This window comes from Peromyscus californicus, unplaced genomic scaffold (genome assembly GCF_007827085.1).
Source record: "Peromyscus californicus insignis strain IS unplaced genomic scaffold, ASM782708v3 Scaffold_12__1_contigs__length_115047231, whole genome shotgun sequence".
NCBI classification, from domain to species: domain Eukaryota; kingdom Metazoa; phylum Chordata; class Mammalia; order Rodentia; family Cricetidae; genus Peromyscus; species Peromyscus californicus.
This window is the reverse complement of record NW_026294413.1, coordinates 72441230-72461528: the sequence shown is the minus strand read 5'-3', so window position 1 is coordinate 72461528 and position 20299 is coordinate 72441230. Positions and strand designations below refer to the sequence as shown.

Below are 20299 nucleotides of genomic sequence, written 5' to 3'. Positions count from 1 at the left end.
TATTCTGGAGCTGAGGACTGAACCCAGGGTCTTGCACTTGCTAGGCAAGCGCTCTAGCTAAATCCCCAACCCCTCCCTGGGACTTCTTAAGTGAGATTATGCAGAAGGGTTTAGAGTCAAGTCAAAATTAGCATACAAAATATATGTCTGGGAACCCCACCCCACCAAGACTCTATGAAATAGACATGCTCAGGGAAAGTGCACATCATATGAATGACCTGTGAAAGTCCAGTCTTGGGGTACAGGAACCACTGAGTGTCTAAACTTTCTGTCAGATCTGGTCCACTTTCCTTGAGAGCGCTCTCTCAATAAATTCTCCCTGTTGCCCTATCATTGTCCACGCATCCCTCCATGTCCAAGAACCTGGAGATGTTATGCCCTGATCGTGGGGACCCCCAAAAGACCACCATGGAGACCGAATCCCGCATGTAAAAAACAAAGAGCCTTTATTTCAAGCTCCAGAGCTTGGTCCCTCTGTCTGTCTGACACAGCAGTGAGAGCAGAGAGCCCTGAAATCAGGTGGGGCAGAGTTTTTATCATAGCAGAGGTTGGGGTGAGGGGATTTCCAGGGTCCAGGACCCTGATTGGCTGACAATTGTCTAGGGGTATCTGTAAAACAAAAAATAGGTGTGTGCTAGACTCAAGGACGTCTGGCCACTTTATCTAGTGGTTGGAATGTTTGGGATGAGGTTGGGGATTTAGCTCAGTGGTAGAGCGCTTGCCTAGCAAGCACAAGGCCCTGGGTTTGGTCCTCAGCTCTGGAAAAAAAAGAAGGAATGTTTGGGATGTCAGGTACTTCCTCACCGCTGGGTAGATCCCTGGGTGGTATCAGCTTAAGGCTTTTCCTGGATCTGGGTATTGCCTGCCAGTAAGCCTGTCACAAAAGCTGTGTCTAGGCCCCTAAGCCTGTCATGGCTGCTGTGTGGTTAAGCTATTTTGGGGCCCCTCGTCCAGACAAATACCTTCTATACTCCAGTCCTCACCTGAACAATATTACCTCTTTTTATCTCCCAGAGACAACAGTTCTGTTACATGACATCATACTAAGCTGTTCATGACTGCAAGCATTGTTAAGTAGTCAACCCTTTCCAGGGTAACGCCCCTTTGAAAAAGAAAAACTCTGGGGGAAGAAGATCAATGTTAAAGGACTGTAATTAAAATTTTCCAATCCTACTCACTGTGAACAATTTTGGAGGGGTGTTAGTGGGAAAACTCTAAAAATATTATGCCACCAGATCATTTTTATTCTGTGCTTACAGTAATGTTGGCCCTTGGCCTGGCAGGACGTCCTGATGAGCTGAGTTCAATCTTTGAAATAGAAGCAGAAACAGAGAACTGACCCTTGAAAGCTGCCCTCTGACTTCCGCATACGAGCCCAGGCACACTCACACCTGCACTCATGTGTGTACATATCAGACACACACACACACACACACACACACACACACACACACACACTCACACGTAATAAATGAAATTAAAGTACAAAATGAAAACGTTAGTGCTGTCCCTGTGTAAAGCAGTAGACACGGAACATTCATACTTCAGCACCAGTCCCTCTTCTGTGTCCTCGGGCCCAGGGCTGACACCATTTATTCCTAATTCCCTCCAGGAGAGGATAACGAACAAGGCCCATGCTCCCTCCCCACAGCACTGCTGTCTCTCCTTGACGATTCCCTGAGTGGATCCAGCTCTTTCTGTTCTCCTCTTCCCAGGACAACCTTTGACCCCGTCTGGCAGGGCCCTGGGTGTGGGTGTGCTGACTTCTGAACACTTAGAGTGAAACCAAGTCATGTGAGTGCTTCCTCCCTTGGCCGGCTCTTCCCAGAAGCCTCTCCTGTTTGTCCTCAGCTAGAACAGGAAAGGGACGTGCGGCAGGAAGTGGTTTGGATTTCTCAGTGTGAACAACCAACCTAAAGCAAAGCTGCTCTAACGGTCCCTAACCTCCTTCCTCTCCACGCCAACAGACTTTTTAAAATTTCTTTCTCAAAAAAAAAAAAAAAAAAAAAAAAAAAAAATTTCTTTCTCCTCCAAAGACTTGTTTTGTTTTAATATATATAGAAGTTTCAGATATTGAAGTACAAAGATGAATATAATCATCACATGCACTTTTAACGGTCATCACATTTTGTCCATTGTGTGCCCATTCCTCCTGATTTTAATATTTTAATTTAAACTTTTCATTTATTATCTATTGTATAATGGTCATATTCCCCCATGCCCTCTCTCTCCCCTGCCATTAGTTCCTGTTGTCTCCTTAGACAGTTTGAATTCTACTTTCACGGCATATATCCATATATAATTTTATCTCTCTCTACAAAACCTAGGAACCACTGATGAGAGAAAACCAACATTTTTCTTCTGATAACTTTCTCACTGTGATTATCTCCAGTTGAACCCATTTTCCTGCAATGACAGAACTTTTTTCTTTTCTTGTGGCTGAAAAAAATCCCATTGTGTATGTGTACCACACTTTCCTTATTTATTCCTCTGTGGTTGGACACTGAGGTTGGTTCCACAATCTAGTTACTATCCAGAGTGCTGCCTTTACTTCATCATTGAACAGTTTTTGTTGCATTTATTGTTTTGTATGTGTATGTGAGTGCACACATGCCACGGAGTGAGTGTGGAGGTCAGAGGACAGCCCACAGGGGTCAGCTCTTTCTCTTCCGCCATGTGGGGCCCAGGAATCAAATTCAGGCGGCCAGATTTCAAGGCAAGCAGCTGAACCTACCAAGAAGAAAAAGGAATAATTCCAGTTTTCTGTTGTGTTTTGAGACAGGGTAGCCCAGGTGGGCCTTGAGCTGTATAAGGCCAGAGATGAGCTTGAAGTCCTTATGCTCCAGTTTCCACCTCTGGAGTAGCTGAGATTACAGGCCTTTGAGCTCCCACTACCCTGTTCTAAGCAGTTCTTAGGATTTGAATCCAGGTCCTCGGATATGCTAGGCCTGTGGGAATTTCTAGCCACTCCCCCATCACCGCACGTGCACTGGCGAGACACTTAGTCATTCTGGGGCCTTATATCCTATGTGATCCATGCGCTGCTACGTGGTCATGTAATATGCATGCAGTGTAATCACGTAATCTATGCACATGTGTGGCACAGCTAAGTAAGCCCATATGTGCATGTGTGGGGGAATCCATAAAAAGCGGGTCGCAGACCCCTCCCCTCTCTCTCCCTGCAGACCATTTCCATAGGCCTAAGCACTCCCTTTCTGCTCCTTCTCTTAATAAACTCTTGTAGTGGGTTTTGTTGTTTCTCGTGGCTTTTCTCCCACAGTAAACAGCGCTGCTTAATGAATAACACAGTGCCGCACAATAACTAACAAGGCCAGCCTTCTAGCCACTGAGCTACATGGACATTATTTTATTATCTTTGTTGCTGAGATATTTTAAAGTTAGCCATGAGTTTATTTTAGTGGAATCTCTGCCCTTCTGGTCCTAAAACTGGAGGTTGGCAGAGCAATCCGGGCTCCGTGAGCTCAGTCTCCCTTCCTTTCCCTGCTCGGTCTCTATTGCTGCCACAGGGTTAGAACCAGGTACAATGAGCCGTCATTAGCTGGTAACTATTCTTCACATAAATATTGCTGACTACCTTGATTGCAGACAGCATTTGACTCTGAGGGAAAGAAGAAAGCTGGAGACGGGAAATATTCACTGGGAAAGAAAAAGTAAAGGCAATGTGATCCTTTTTGACTCATGAATTCAATTAGTATTCTAGAGTGTTCACTGCTCACACAGGTTGCCCCTTCCCGCTTATTCTACAGTTGATTGACAAGGCCGCAGAATGCAGTTCTTCCTGGAAGTTCCCTTAAGTGGTCTCATCGTGCACTTTTCAAAGTTTCTATTATTCATCTCACAAGTTTAGGAAAAGTAAAGTTTAAAAACTTTTCTAGCATGTTTCAGTTGAGTGAATTCTTTGCATAGTTCTTACATTTTCTTCAAGTTGTGGACCTGCTGGAAGGTGATGGCCTTCATCTCCCATAGGTGGATAGGACCTGCAATCCAGGGCCTAGCAGGCTTTCCTGAGAGGGTATTGCAAGTAGTCCTCACTGTACCTGACTAGTGGAGCACTATTGTTAAAGATGAACTTCTCGGAGGCCATGTTGAAAAACTGACTTTTCCATTATATACATATACATATATGTGTAAAAAGGATGGGCCATTACTGTCCCTATGCAACAACTCTCCTCACAGGAAAATAGGAGTGTTGCTGGGAACTTCTGGATTGTTGTTTGGGGGTATATGAGTCAGAAAGAATCGGTCATCATTTCAAAAGGCCTATTTTGTTGTTTTTCTTTTGTTTGTTCATTGATTTGTTGTTTTTTGGGGGGGACAAAGTCTCACTCTGTAATGAAAACTGGCCTTAAACTCACTGTGAAGCCTAGGGTGGCTTTGAATTTGTGGCAGTCTCAGACTCCACCATACTGGGATTATAGGCATGTGGCACCCCACACAGATGATTTAAAATGCTTATTTAGTTTATAGAAGTAGAACCTAGTGTAGGTGGGTTTTTTCATCAGAACTGCTGGCTCCCCAGTAAACTCACAGAGACTTAATAATTAATTATAAACACTTGGCAGATAGCTTAGGCTTATTACTACCTAGCTCTTACAACTTAAATTAACCCATATTTATTAATTTCTGTGCTGCCTCATGGCTTGTTACCTCATCTTCTACATGTCCTGCCTCTCTTGAGTCTGGCTGGTGACTCTTCCTAACTTCTTCCCATTGTTCTCTTAGTCTGGCTCTCCCTCCTAACCTCTTCCTGCCTAGCTATTGGCCATTAACTCTTTATTAAACCAATGAGAGCAACACATCTTCACAGTGTACAATAGGATTATTCCACAGCAACCTAGTAACTTCTGAGGAGCAGAGAGTTAAGAAAAAAGAAAAAGGTTCCAGTGCATGCTCAGAATAGACCACAAAACATCAGGGATAGAGGAGAGCTTCAAAACTGTGTTTTAAACAACTACAGGGTGTGGACAGCAGCTCGCTCATTTCTATCTCTTATTCTCTTGAGTTAATAGATTTATAGAGCTATTCTTTTTTGGGATGAAGAGAGTTCTGGAAAACTTGAGTTAGTCTACATCACCGTGGCTGCAGGCACACATGGGATCATGCCTGGTTTGATACATGGGTGCTGGGATCTGAACTCAAGATCTTCATGGTTGAGCAACAAGTGTTCTTAACAATTAAGCCATCTCATAGGATCTCTCTGTGTTCTTTTTTTTTCTTTTTTTGTTTCTTTCATTGAAAATAGATTTCCCCCATACAAAGTATTCCAGTTACCGTTTCTCCTCCTTCTATGTCTTCCAGTTCCTCACTGTCACCCTTCCATCTGGATCCACTCCGTGTCTGTCTTTCATTAGAAAACAAACAGGCACCTAGGGAATAACAATATAATAGAATATAAAAGACAAAACAAAAATAAATCCATCAGAATAGGACAAAACTAATAGGAAAAGAGCCCAAGAAAAGTCACAATAAATATAGAGGCAGAGATCTACTTGTTTGCACATTAAAGAATTCCACTGAAACACAAAATCAGAAGCCATAAGATATACACAAAGGACCTGTATTTTAAAAAAGAGAAAAAAAAAAGATAAAATTTATATGAGAAAAAGCCCCCACATGACATTATGAGACAAGGAACCTCAAAACATGCCGGTGAGTTTGTTTTCTGTTGGCATCTACTGCTGAGCATGCAGCTCACCCTTAAGAGTAGTTTGTTTCCTCAGTGAGATGTCTTCAAAGGGGACATGATTTACCATTCTCAACCTTTCATTCTTAGATCGTAAGGTGAGTCAAAAACCACTCAGTCCTTCCAAGATTGACACCCATGTGATAAGTGTGGAGTAGAAATAGAATGAGATACACTGAGTAAACCTCACTCCTACCTCTTTAAGAGCATAAGGATGGGTAGGATGTGCTAGCAATATACAACTGGCCACTCTGTTCAGTTAAATAATCTTCACTCTGCAGAGACACACAGCCTTCCAGGATAACAGGGCTTATAATCCAGTCCTCCTCACCAATTTATCACATGAAAACTCTAGGGACTTCATCTTATTGAAAGAAACTAAAATTTCCTTCTTTCCCCTTCCTCCCTCCCCCTCCCATCCTCTCTATTTCTCATTTTTTTTAAATGGGTGTAGTGGTTTATTCTTTTTTTTTTTTTTTTTTTAGGTTTTTCGAGACAGGGTTTCTCTGTGCAGCTTTGCGCCTTTCCTGGATCTCGCTCTCTAGACCAGGCTGGCCTCGAACTCACAAAGATCCACCTGCCTCTGCCTCCCAAGTGCTGGGATTAAAGGCGTGCGCCACCACGGCCCGGCTTGTTTGTTTTTTTTAATGCCAAATGCTGCTGATTGAAGGAGGGAGGAGGTCTTAAATACAGGCTTACAGCACAATGGGAGAACCCCAAAGGGCAGAAGTGCACTACCGATGTTTTACAATCTTGCATCTAAGCTGTTAACACCCAATATGCAGGATACACAGACAAGGAACTTCCCTTAAGCATTTAGGAGGGTGGAACTTGGCAGGGAATTAACATAGGGGAGGACATCAAGGTCAAGGTCAGCAAGCAAGGCAACAGTTACCCAAAACGGGAGCCAGGACCCACAGGTCCCCCTTTTTACTAAAAAATGAGCTTCTGACTTAGGTTGTGTGGGATGTCAGCAGGTCACCTTACCCGTCGTGGAGACACCTGCCCAGGCCACACAGGGGCTTTGTCTTAGGTTGGTGAGCGCCCTCCAGGCATTACCCGTCTCTGAATACTCATTATCATACAGGCTCAATCGTGTGTGAGCCGAAGAGTTAACTGCCCGCAGCTCTCATCTTGAAGGGAATGAAAGACAGCCATTGTGAGTGACCAGGGCCTGGGAACACAGATTTAGGTTACCTCAAATTCCATGTTCCAGTGTGGACACAGTTTCACAAATTTGGTAGTTTTATGGAATGATGAAAGCCATACATTAAGGCAGATTTAAGATACAAATACATTGGTGGGTCCATCAGAGAGGCAGGAACAGCAAGATGCCATCTGATGACATTCTTAGCTTTTGGGTTGGTGGAAGCCAGTGGTTTGCTAAGTTAATAGACTGCAAAAGATTTCTATCTGTTAGTCACAAGATGCTAGTTCAGACGCTGACACAGACAAGGGATGGCTGTTTGGGAAGGAAAGCTAGACCTAGCCCAAGATAAGGTCATTAGCCTCTGGACCTGCAACATTCCAGTCTCTCCACAGCGCTGACATTGTGATCAGCCAATCTCTGCAGACACAGCTTCTTTCAGGAGTTTCTGTTCACAAAGACAAGGATCAATGAGTGGGAGCTGACAGAGCAGGAGCGCCCATCCTGTCCTTCCATATCCTGCTAATGTGGCTTCACAGGTCACTAAACATCTTGTGGCTTCAACTGTATCATAAAACTGGAGGAAGAATTCTAAATCTCATCTGCTAAAGAGGTCAGAGGGCCGTATGAAGTGACTTATGTGAAAATGAACTAAAATATAAAAACATCTACCTAAATCCTCAGATCTGGGGAGGGTCTTTGTAGTGTCTTAACCATCCCCAGGTGATGGGAAACCCAGCCGAAGGGAATGTCTACATGGTGAGCTGACTGCTTTTATTCACCCCGTGCAGGAGCTGATGAACTCTTCTGCTTTGGGTAAACTTTTTCTAAGGGCCGAGTAACCACATTTACAAAATCTGGACTTTTTCTTTTTTCACTCCAAATAGTCAAATGAAATCATGATACAGTTGTAAACTGTGAGAAGCAGTGTTGGAAAGGTGATGCAAATGGAAGACAAAACAAAACATCAGAAACTAACATTCCAGAAGCGATACGAAAGGGCTTACAGCAGTGCGTGTAGGAAACAAGACCATAATAAGGCCTGAAATTCATGCACAGGGTCAGACGGCTCTAAACCACAGGTCAGTGGGCGTAACTCGGAGTAGAACAGTTGACTGATGAAATAAAACTGTCTTCAGTTTCCCCCGGCTAAAGACACTTCCTGTCATTGCCTAAATTGCTTTACTTCAAAGTGTTTGTGGGAGCAGAAATGCAAATTAGCTGAGTGTGTTTATTCTGTGCTGGGAAGAAGGGGAGCGGAATGGGTTCAGGAAACCCGGCTGTGTTTAAAAGCCCACACAGCTCACAAGGAGATAGAATTTTATGGAGAGTGGCTTCTGGGTACTGCTCACAGACAAGAAAGCTCTAGGAGGGCAGAACCAGGGCCACAGAAAGAGCCAGGACTATCTGAGGCTGCTTTCAAGTATAGGTAAGCCCACAGCAGTGTCTCGGGGAGCAATCCGGGGCCTCGTGCACACTAGGCAAGAACTCTACCAACCGAGCCACATCTACTGCCCATTTGGTTTCATTCTTCCTACGTTTCTTTCTTTCCTCTTCTTTAAAACAAAAGCAAGCTCTATCTAGTTTTATTAAAGAAAAGCTTTCCTGGTTTATTTCTCACTGGTCTGTTCTGGCAAGCTTCTGATAACGTCAGAATCACTTGAGTCAATGACAGCCAGTGTACACATGCAGTAGCATTTTCCACATGCGGTGCCCAATTCAATATTATTGCCACTGGAGTGATGGAAGCGAATTTTGGCCAAGAGCATAGTATTCTATTTCAGATTTCCTCAAAGCTGGGCAGTTGTTGACCAGGATGACCAACCAGTTTTATGCTTCCTTGTCTCATCATCTTCAGAGTTTGCTTATACCCAGTGTGTCCTTCCCACTTTTCGTAACAAGGTGAAACCTAGAGTTGGCGACTCCTAAGACCTGTCTTCTTTTCAACTACCATCTTCCTGCCTTAGTTGTGGAACAGGACCCAACCAAGAGCAGCTGCCATGATAGCTAGAGAGTGGGAAAGCGCGGGTGCGTTTCTCCCCTAACTACAAATAGAAGCTCGAGTGGCAGGATGTAGCAGAGGCCTGAGCTGTGACTGGACATTCTTGAAGCTTTACTTTAGGAGCGAGAATGAATCTAGTACTTTTTCTATTCATTTTTATCTCTTTTTGGGAGAAGGTAATAATAACAAGCAAAATCAATCCGGGATTAAAAAAAAATGAATACACTGTCTACTATGATGAGTCTAGTTCTCTAACTAGAGCAAGGTTTTCTGCAAGAATTTCTCTATACTCATTCATTTGTCTTAGCTGTCCTCTTTGGTGATTAGGAAGTAATTTCTGTTTAAGAATTGACTGATGGGCTGGGGCTAGAGCTCAGAGGGAGAGTTCCGGCTTAGCATGTGCAAGGTTCCAGCACCACAAGGAAAAGGATGGAGTGTATCCAGTTTCCTTAGTGATTCCTCAGATGCAAACCTGTTTAATACCACTTTACTGGTCACTTTCCAATCCTCAAAACCCACACCTGATTACACAGGAAAGGAAAATGTGGTGAGGAGGGGAGAAAGGAATGTTCAAGAAAGAGATTCTTTCCTGTAGGTGGGTAGAGCAATGTGGAGAACTGAGTGGAGAATCTGGAGCCTATTTTGCTGACTGTGGCTCACCATGACATGGGTCCGAGATTGTCTCTACATCATGCCTTCATTTCCCCCCTTCTTCTCCAGGCAAAATGAAGGTGACTCTAGTGAACCTATTGTTTATGATGTTGCTGCTGCTGCTAGGCCTGGGGATGGGCCTGGGCCTCGGCCTTCACATGGCTGCTGCAGTCCTGGAGGACAGTGATCAGCCACTGAGTGATTTTTGGCCTAGTGACTCCCGGGACACAGCTGAGACCACGGAAAAGGGAGAAGACACCCGGACCACAGAAGCCCTGGTGCTTGGCTACAAAGAAATGGCACAACCTATTGGGCCAGAAGAAACTGTTCTCAATGAAGATGAAGTTGGAGGAAGTAGAATGCTGAGGGCTGACACTCTCTTTCAGAGCAAACAAGATTACCTGAGGTTTGACTTGCGTGTCAGAGAATGTAACACCTTGATGGCACCCAAGATGAAGGAGCATAATCACAGTTGCATAACCCAATACACATTCATCCATGAGGATCCAAGCACGGTCAAAGCAGTCTGTGACAGTCCTGCGGTGGCCTGTGGCCTCAAGGGGGGCAAATGTCACAAAAGCTCCCGTCCTTTCGATCTGACATTTTGCAGGTTGTCCAAAGCAGGCCAGGTCACTCCCAACTGCCATTATCTGACTTACATATTTGAAAAGGTCATTGTCACAACATGCAGTGACACAAAGCCACTGGAGGTTAACTGAGGCAGCTCCTGCCTTTCCCTTCTCTTCACCTCATTGTCTTTCTTCTTTTGCATTTCCATTTGCTGATGCTTCTGTCCCCCACTTGGGTGCACTATAGAGAAGATCCTGGGAAGAGAGGATGGAGCACCGCTGATCTTTGTCTTCTGAAAATATAATTATTCTTTTCATTAGGGGTCATCCAACTGGCATTTTATTCCGGGGGTCAGAAATGGCAAAACTATGCCTAGTTTCTCCTAGATGTCTCTCACCTTCAGTCCTTGCCCTACAAAGGCCAAGCTGTAGACCCCCACCTTAGCCAAGGTCATCTGCCTGATGCCTGGACTGAGGACAACTTGGGCACAGATTAGAAGAGTTCCGTACATCCTCTACCCATCTCCTTCCTTGCTACCCACATGTGGTAATCACAGACTCCTGGGCCCTGCCTGTACAAAGGCAATGCACTTCTCTGACGCAGACGTAATTAAAGTGATTCTATCTAGGACTGTGTCTGGAAAGCCATGTGGTCAGGCTTCTTATCCTGAGCCTGGAAAATTACAGAGATGGTCGAGAAGAACAAGGGCTTGGATAAGGACCCCCCCTTTCCTCCCCTTCCCCTCTTCCTGTTTTCACAACCTTTCTCTTTGCTCCTCTTTTCTTTGTTTCTTTCTTCTCTCAGACTTTTCTGTCTTCTCCTTTTCATCTACCTTTTCTTTTTGGGCCCTCATTTCTCTAGATTTTTTTTAGCTTCTCAGTAAGCTAATGTGTTATCTGGGCTATACTAGGTAAGCAGATGTTGGTCCCCACAGATTGAATCTGGCATAGGGAGTTGGAGGTTAGATGAAGAGAAAGAAAGGAAGAAAGAAAGAAAGAAAAAAGAAAGAAAGAAAGGGAGAAAGGAAGGAAGGAAGGAAGAAAGAAAGGAAAATAGATAGATAGAAATGACTATTCTTGGTTGTCAACTTGACTACATCTGAAGTTACAAAAACTCACTTTGTAGACCAGGCTGGCCTTGAACTCACAGGGATCCACCTGCCTCTGCCTCTGCCTCCTGAGTGCTGGGATTAAAGGCATGTGCCACCACTGCCCGGCCTAATCTGGGTCTTTTGAGGTGGGAAGATCCACCTTTGATCTTCACCTTTTGGTGCAGCCTATACAAAGCACATGGAAGAAGGATGCTCTCTCTCTGCCTCCTGGCCCTCACTCTTGCTGGCAAGTTCATTACTTCACTGGCATTCGAGGCTACTTCCAGATTCCGTTGTATGCTGGAGACCAGCTGAGACATCAGCTTTGTGGACTGAACATCTGCTGCATTCTTAGACTTTTTGTTGGTAGACAGACATTGTTGGACTAGCTGGACCAGAGTCTGTAAGTCATAGATTTTTGAGATTTGCCACATCCATACTTTCCCATTATCCTTCCTCTGCTTATTATACTTCAACTAAATGTTAGTTATATTTCTATTACTGTCATAAAACGCCTGAGAACTAACTTAAAAGAAGGAAGCATTCATTTTGGGACCTCTGGAAGAGCAGCCAGTGCTCTTAGCCACTGAACAATCTCTCCAGGCCCTATAATTTTGCTTTTTGAAAATCCAAAAGGTTTCAAGTTCCAAAAAGCACAGGCCTCAAAAGTTTCAGGTAAGGGACTGTGTTGCAACATATACATATTATATAATTAGTCTTTGATGAATTTGTTTACATATGATACTAGTTAGGCTGTAAGGTCTCTGTGGGAACAGCTCTATTATATGTTTCTCCCATTCTTCATCAGTACATTTACAGGTCACTGATAATCTACTTAGTGATTATCCATCCAGTGCCTCCTCAGAGGTTATAATAATTACAGTGAAACATAAACTCACTTAGGAGAAGTGAAAAATTCTGATCCTTGTCAAGCGCTGTACGAGCAATGTTTCAAAGGACTGTAGATGGACTCTTTCTTTTCTAAGACAAGCAGGAAGAAAACTGCCATTGTATGTCATGCACACTCCTACAAGCTGTCCCAGAGTCATTTGGCTTTATTTAATTACATTTAATAGAAAAGTAACAAGCTCAGGGATGCCCACTGTATTGGTGACTTTGCTGTTGCTATAACAAAATACCTAAAGCTAGGCATTTATAAAGAAAAAAAAAAAAACGTTTCTTTAGCTCACAATTTGGGAGACTGAAAACCCAAGTTTGGATGTGGTATTTGATCTGGACGGGGCATTTCATTTGGGTGTGGCATCCGAGTGAGGAGCCTCCACAGTCTCAGGCTTTTGTGCACTCTGTCTCCAGTTGGTTGGTGCCGCTTGGGGAGGTTCAGGTGGTGCAGCCTGGCTGGAGGAAGTACATCACCGGGGGCGGGCTTTGAGATGAAAAGCCTCAGGCCACTTCCGGTTTGCCGTCTCTATTTCGTGCTGGTGGTTGAAGATGTGGCCTCTCAGCTTTCTGTTCCTGCAGCCGTTACCTGCTGCTTGCTGCCACGCCTCTCCACCGTGGTGGACTCTTTCCCCTCTGGAACTGTAAACCCCAATAAACTCCTGATTATAAGTTTCTTCTGGTCGTGGGTATTATCATAGCAACAGAAAAGTGGCTGAGACACTGAGAAACTCTTATCAGTTCAGCCTATGGTGAGGGCTCCTTCAGTTGGGTCACAACGGGGCAGGCAGACATCATGGCGCTAAAGGGAGGGATGTAGACCAAGACAAGAAGTTGGAGACGGTGAAGCAGAGAGCTTTGCTCTTTTGTGACAGCGTGGTCTTGTGAGAACAAACTTCTCTGTGTGACCAGCATTGACCCTTTCAGAAGCAGTAGCATCAATGACCTAACTGCCCCTCACCAGGCCTCACCTCTTAAAGGCTCTTCAGCGCTGACACTCCGAAGAGCAAGCCTCTACCACATGAACACTTCGGGAACAATCCTCACCAAAACCATAGTCCCAGCCTCTGTGAGCCAAGACCACCCAATTTACCCACAGCTGCTCTGCTCCTCAGTCGGGACTCACTGTACCTCCCTCTCCTGTCTGATACATTACGGAGTTTGCTTTCCTGTGCTCCTCAAAGGGAAAGATCCAGCTCTAAATAAAGTTTGAGGACTTGGATTCTGTAGTGTATGCCTTTTGTGTCAATCAAAAAGCATTTACAAGCCAGCATGGTGGTATATACTTGTAATCTCAGGACTGGGGCAGGGAAGTCTTGAATTCATGCTAGCCCTGGGATACACATAGAATTTCAGGACAGGCTGAACAGCAGAGAAAAAACTTCAAAAAAACCTCTACAGATTATCTATCATCTATCTATCTCTTTATCTCTTCATCTCTATCTATCTGTTTGTCTATCTAACTATCTATCTATCTATCTATCATCTCAAGCACACATACACACAAATAATTTTTCAAAATAATCCTATTTACAGTTTGAAAATTTTATACAATGTATTTTTTTTTTAAATAGTGTTTTTCATGCAATATATTCTGGTCATGGTTTCCCCTCCCCCATTTCCTCACAGATCCTCCCCACCCTTCCAACCCTATGCTTCCTTTTTCTCTCTTAAGAAAACAATCTCGGGAGCACATGATGGTGTTCCTAACAACGCGGCTCTGGCTTGAAACCGCCTCACAGACCGCTTTTGGCGAGTTCAGGAGGTGTTGAAACCTGCTCAGCATTTTAGGGGAAGGAAGAGTCTGGCAGTCAGGGTGGTGACCAGAGACTTCCTTAAGTGTAGGCAGGCCTGCAAACTGAAGAAGCAGAACCTGAGGGCCCTCTAGACTAATTGGATTACAACTGCCTCCCAGGAATGTGGCTTACAGTCCCCAACATTCATTGTCAACTTAATGAAGTGCCAGGTGGAGCTCAACAAGAAAGTACTTGTGGACTTGGCCATCTATGAACCAAAGGCTTTTAAATCTTTGGCAACTTTGGCTAAGGAGGAGGCAACAGGAATGATTTGCTCCAGCTTTGGGGGATAGAAAGGAGCCTGAGGGCATCTTTTCCAGAGTGGTGCAGTACCACTCAAGGCTGCAGAGCTATGGAAATTCTTATAAACAAGATAGTTGCAAAAGGATTGTCTGTCACCAGTAAGTCTGATTTGTATTTATTTACATTTTAGCAACAGGCTTGAGAGAAAAGGTTTTTACTCAGTGGCACAGCCCAAACCTGCCCTGTAAAGACTGTACAAATTTGCAGTGTTTAAAAAAAGAAAGAAAGAAAGAAAACAAACAGGCAAATACAAAAGACATACAATCAAGAATAAAACAAAATAAACTAGCAAATGAAGAAACAAAGAAAGACCATGAGAAACACATACACACGCAGATATATACACATACACATAAACAAAACCCATAAAAACACAAAATCAGAAACTTTAATATACAAGCAAAAGACATTTAAGTTAAAAAAAAAAATACCGGGGGCTGGAGAGATGGCTCAGAGGTTAAGAGCACCAACTGTTCTTCCAGAGGTCCTGAATTCAATTCTTATGGATTGGACTGCAACAGTGACTTCTGGGCAATCACGGAGGGGCTCTGCTAGATTATCAGCTGGCAGTAGGCTGGCTGGCTTGATGGTTGACGTTTTATAGAATTAGATACAGGGCTGGTCCAGGAGAAATGTCTGGTGATGCATTATTTGGGCTTTGGACGTCCACCTCTCTGAGTCCCTCTCAAGGGGCCTCGACAGAGTGTGAGCTGGTTAGGAACAGTTCCTGGCCCAAGCTCAGATTGTCAGCATCTTTCACTAGTATGGCTGTAGAAGCAACCGCCTGAAAACAACTGGCAGAAACAGAAGCTGCACGTATCTTGAATCTTGAGCATCATTTTCAGGTAACAGTTTTGGTGGGAGGAGCTATTCCTCCAACAGAGGGCAGATCATAAGAATATGGGTTGGGGGCTTAGTAGAATTCAAAGTAAAGTGGGCTGTGCCCTCCCCCAACGGATAGGGTAGCCCATAGGTTTTGTAATAAGTATTCCCAAATTAGGGGACAGGAACAGTCTTGGCATGACTAAGAAGGAGTGGGTCACAGTACCTGGTCCCAAGTCCACCATCTGAGAGAGTCATCCAGGGAAAGAGAACAGTCTGTCCAGTTGCCCCTTGACTGGCTGTTCATAGAGACAGCACTGTTCCAAGTACCTCTGTCAGGACTGGGTGGGCTGTTCCTGGGTCTACCAGGAATTTAACAGACTTGCCCCCTACCTTTAATGTTACTCTGGGTTCCTGGGGGCTCAGTGGAATGGAGCTCTGGCTCTGTCAGTCCTCATCCAAATGAAGGACAGGGTGTTTTTTTTCCTCTTTTTTTTCTTTTCCTTCCAGGGTCATTTTTGTTTACAGTAAGCACATTGGTCCTTCCAGCCTCCGCCTTTCCTTGTACCTCTGGCTCCCCCTGTGGGATCTCTCTTAGTGGTCTCCCTGAGTATTGTCACTACTGCCTTCTGTTTTGTTTTTCTTCTACAGAGTCATGGTTATTGTAAACCTTTGGCACAATCTCCAATAATTGAGGCATATTTATACCCTCAGACCCTTCTACCTTCTGAAGTTTCTTTCTAATGTCTGGGGCCGACTATATAACAAAATCAACATTGGTTCCTCACTGGTTTTCTGACATGTCTGGGTCTGTGGGCGTGAACACCCAGTAAGCCTCACAGAGGCACTCCAGGAATCCAACTGGCGATTCTTGGGGACCTTGTATAAATAACCTCATTCACCTTAGATAGATTGGTGAGTTTTCTAGCAACTGCTTTCAATCCTTCTAACAAGGGCATGCAGAAACTGTTTAGAGTCTTCTTACCTAGGTTGGTATTGGGGTCCCAGTCAGAGGAAAATCTTCTCTATTTGGGATGCATTGTCCTCAAGTGATCCTTTACTCAGGAGCATCTTTTCTCTTTTCTTTCTTTCTTTCTTTTCCTTTTTTTTTTTTTTTTTTGAGACAGGGTTTCTGTGTAGTCCTGGCCATCCTTGAACTCAATCTGCATATCAGACTGGCCTCAAACTCAGAGATTCCCCTGCCTCTGCCTCTCGAGTTCTGGGATTAAAGGTGTTCACTACCACTCCTGGCTGGAGAGAATCTTTTCTATTCTCAAACCAGATCTTGTCCCAATCCTGGGTCATGAAGAGGGTGTCCAGGAGCTGTAGACTTTCATTCCAGGTGGATGATGGGTGTAAAAGACTGTCTCCAGGAGACTAATGAGAGTCTGAGGTTTTTCAGAGAATGGTGGATTTCGAGTTTTCCAATTATACAGGTCATTGGTTGAAAAGAAGACATAAGCCATGACTAGGGTAGAGAAGGAATCTTCAGGTCTTGGGCCTGCTGGGTGCACCTCCCTTGGAGAGAGGATGGGGGCTTCCTCCACCCAGCCAGAGCCATTCTAGTGTGTAGAGGAAAGAGGGGCCATGAGGTGTAAGAGACTACCTCTTCCCCCTGAGCACAGCCAGGGGAAGTATTTCCCTCTCAATGGTCACGGCCAGAGTCCATGCTGAGACATAGGGAGTGGGAAAGTCAACATCCTCTGTGGGGCTGAGAGAACAGACAGAGGTTTGGCTTTCTCTGACCAAACCAAGAGGATTTGCATCTCCAACAAGAGGGCAAAGGTCTTAAGCCAGGAGTGTGGGTCTTGTACCAGAGAAAGTCACCAATCAATATAGGGAAATTGATTGGGGTGGCCAGAGTCTCCAGTCATCATTTTCCAGATGGCCTGAACAGTTTGGGGGTCCAGAGGTGCTTCACTGGTCCACCTGACTCCTAAAGAGGGTCACAGAAGGTTGTGAGTTTTCTGGGTGAGAAAACAAACAACATATCCATCCTCGTCCACAAAACCCTCCGTCTTAGTTAGGGTTCTATTGCTGTGAAAAGACAACGTGACCATGGCAACACTTACATAGAAAAACATTCAGCTGGGGCTGGCTGGCTCACAGTTCAGAGGAGTAGTCCATTATGGTCAGGGTGGGAAGCTTGGCAGCATGCAGTCAGACATGATGCTGGAGAGGTAGCTGGGAGTTCTACATCTGGATCTGCAGGAAGCAGGAAGAGAGAGTGACACTGAGCCTGACATTGAGTGACCTTTGAAACCTCAAAGCCCACTCCCTGTGACACACTTTCTCCAATAATGTCACTCCCTATGGATCTACGTGGGCTAATTTCATTCAAACCACCATACCCTCTTTGAAGTGTTTTAATATGCACTTCAACAGTGTTGTCTTAGTCAGGGTTTCTATTGCTGTGAAGAGACACCATGATCACAGCAACTTTTTTTTTTTATTTTTAAAGATTTATTTATTTATTTATTATACAGTATATAATCTGGCTGCATATACTCCATCATATAGATGGTTGTGAGTCACCATATGGTTGCTGAGAATTGAACTCAGGACCTCTGGAAGAGCTGCCAGTGCTCTTAACCTCTGAGCCATCTCTCCAGCCTCCCTCCCTCCCCCAGCAACTTTTCTAAAGGAAAACATTTAACTGGGGTGGCTTACAGTTTCAGAGATTTAGTCCATTATTGCCCTGGCGGGGAGCATGGCAGCATGCAGGCAGGCATGGTGCTGGAGAGGGAACACAGAGTTCTACATCTTGGTCCACAGGCAACAGGAAGTGAACTGTGTCCCCTACTGACCATGGCTTGAGCAAAGGAGACCTCAAAACCCATTCCCACAGTGACACACTTCCTCCAAGAACACCACACCTACTCTAAGAAAGCCACATCTCCTAATAGTGCCGCTCCCTATGAGGGCCATTTTCTTTCAAACCACAAGGATCTTGGGACTGATCACTCCCCTTATGTCTGTTTCTTTAGCCAGCAGAACTGACAGAAGCGCACGGATAAGCAGACAGTAACAACAACCAGCAGTGCCCACCACGCGGACTTGAGCCAGGGCTCCAGTGACACCTCACGGGGATCTCAGACACCAGCATTAAGGCTGCAGCCAGCCTTTCCTAAGTGTCCTATTCTGAAGGTGCCATAAACAGACCTGCCCTTGGAGGTGACAGTTCCATCTGCTGAAGGTCAGACTCTGTTCCTTTTCTGCCTTCTGTCTCTTTATGCTTTCTCAGAGATCCGCCACCACCACCTTCTAACTCCAGTTCAATCCCAAGAGCCAGCCAGCCCTCTCTCCTCCACAACTTTAGAAATGGTGTCTTTTCTATGTATTGACTTACCTGCTGACTTTGCATCAGAACAGACAGACAGACAAACTTGCTGTCCCCCATCACTTCCCTTGCTCCGATTTCAGCTCGCCTTTCTTGGCTTTCTAATTTAGTAATATATGAACATTTTAGGATGTCTTTGCTGTATGTTTCTTTGTTTAGTTCCCCAATGCCCTTTCTGCCCCATCCCTTCCCCAGGGCCTGCTTCTCTAAAAGAAGGAGCCACCAAAGGAAGGAAAGGGAGACCCAAGGCAGGCAGGGATGGAGACCCAGGCTTACTATTCCCACCCACACTGGCCCTACGATCACTACCTTGGGGATTCTGGAGTCCACATTGCACTGTACAAACTGGGATAAAGATTCCTGCCTACAGCCTCCCTGGACGGGCCAAAGCAAGATTTAAAACTTCCCTTTCCAACAAGAAATAAGCTACAATTCTTGGAGATCAGGCAGGCAGAGAGAGGCCAGCAGAAGCGGGTGGGGAGGAACCCCAGGAGGTGACACTCCCCAGCAAGCCCAAGAATGCATTGTTAGTGCCTATTGAAATTCTCTTATGAGTTCCTGTTTATAAAGTGATCCTTATCATTCCTTTCTATAATTTTACAACCCATGTAATAGGCCTGGCAGATACAGGCATTCTAAAGAAACCTTCTGTCCCACTGAATCTATCAGACTATTAAAACAATAAACTCCAAAGAAATGGGTACTTCCCCCAGGAATCTCAAGCAGGAGAAGAAAAAGGTCCTAGCCAGAGGTGTGGCTTATCTTCCCAGGGAAGATAAGTCACACAGTTGGGACAGCTTGTCAGACCACCTTACAGGATGAGACCAATGACTCAAGGGTGAGCAGGACCATGCTTGGACTGCTTATTTTGTTTGTTTCTTTTGTTTTTCAAGATAAGGTTTCTCTGTGTAGCCCTGGGCCTCTCAAACTCAGAGACTGACCAGCCTCTGCCTCCTGAGCGCTGGCATTAGAGGTGTGCACCAGGGACTGCTTATCTATACCTCTTATTTAGACTTCAAGCTTCGTTTCAGGACCTAAGAGGGCTGTGAGATTTCATGGGATCTCTTTGTCCCTCATCCCATGAATACATCTCCTTTTTCTGCTTTCCACGATTACTGTGACTCCTGATTGGCTTATTGAGGACAGGTGGCTGAATCTGGCTAGGGGCACAGGCTGTGGCCCCAACATTTGAAAACAAAGCCATATTATGTATTTCTTGCAGTTCATTATTGCCTTTCAATTTTCCTTCCACTTCTACCTCCTCCTCCTCCACGGTAATCCTCAAATACACGGATGCTCTTAATTAGAGTTTCCCCACAAGTCCTTGCACTTGGGAGGGACTGAGTTTGACAGGTTTCCTGACAGACAAGCAGAGAGGGAAAGAAGTCATGACTAAGTAATAAAGATGGCAGACTTCTAAGATGACTGACTTCTTCCTCACTCTCCTGACCTGAGACAAAAGCCTGGCAGCTTAAAACAAAGGCGTTTCAGACATTTTCTCTAGCTAGTCAGGGTCCCTGCTGATGGACTGGCTCACCAAGTTCAAGGCCAGATCGGAAGACGCTTACACAACACCAGTCAGCCATCCTGTCTGTTTTCAAACTGACCGCCCATTAATTAAGGGGGATCCATCAAGGACTTAAAGTCTCCCCCCAGCACACACACACACACGCCAGCCCTCTAGGAGAGAGTGGATTTTTAGGGTTCAGCTTTCCTCTATCTGCTTTGCACAGGCCCCCCACACCCCCAGTGCGTTTCTTACCCCTAATGAAAGCCATCTCTATTACTGGCTCACCATCTGCTGTTCTTGAGGTCTACCCTCTGTCCACTGCCCGTGGCTGTTTCCTACCTTTTAATTCTTTAACTGGCAGAGAAAATGAAGCAGATCGAGGCCCCTAGACAGCAATCATTTCACCGGAGGTTTTTTCCCTGGGGCCTCTGCTAGAGGTCTGTTCGGAGTGGTTACTCTGTCTTCAG

General features: G+C 44.9%; 1 protein-coding gene and 1 pseudogene across 1 annotated transcript; both read left to right on the top strand.

Moving 5' to 3' along the window:
• The first annotated feature begins 6199 nt into the window (after positions 1–6199).
• On the top strand, positions 6200–13283 carry Rnase10 (ribonuclease A family member 10 (inactive)). Its single transcript, XM_052733364.1, has one exon. The coding sequence runs from the start codon at positions 9579–9581 to the stop codon at positions 10221–10223; it is 645 nt and encodes a 214-aa protein (XP_052589324.1). The 5' UTR covers positions 6200–9578; the 3' UTR covers positions 10224–13283.
• Positions 13284–13758: 475 nt separating this feature from the next.
• On the top strand, positions 13759–14262 carry LOC128106954 (39S ribosomal protein L20, mitochondrial-like; annotated as a pseudogene).
• Positions 14263–20299: the final 6037 nt, after the last annotated feature.

Bases quoted from the DNA above. Each gene is read 5' to 3' on its own strand.
- Rnase10 (XM_052733364.1), top strand. From the start codon at position 9,579: ATGAAGGTGACTCTAGTGAACCTATTGTTTATGATGTTGCTGCTGCTG.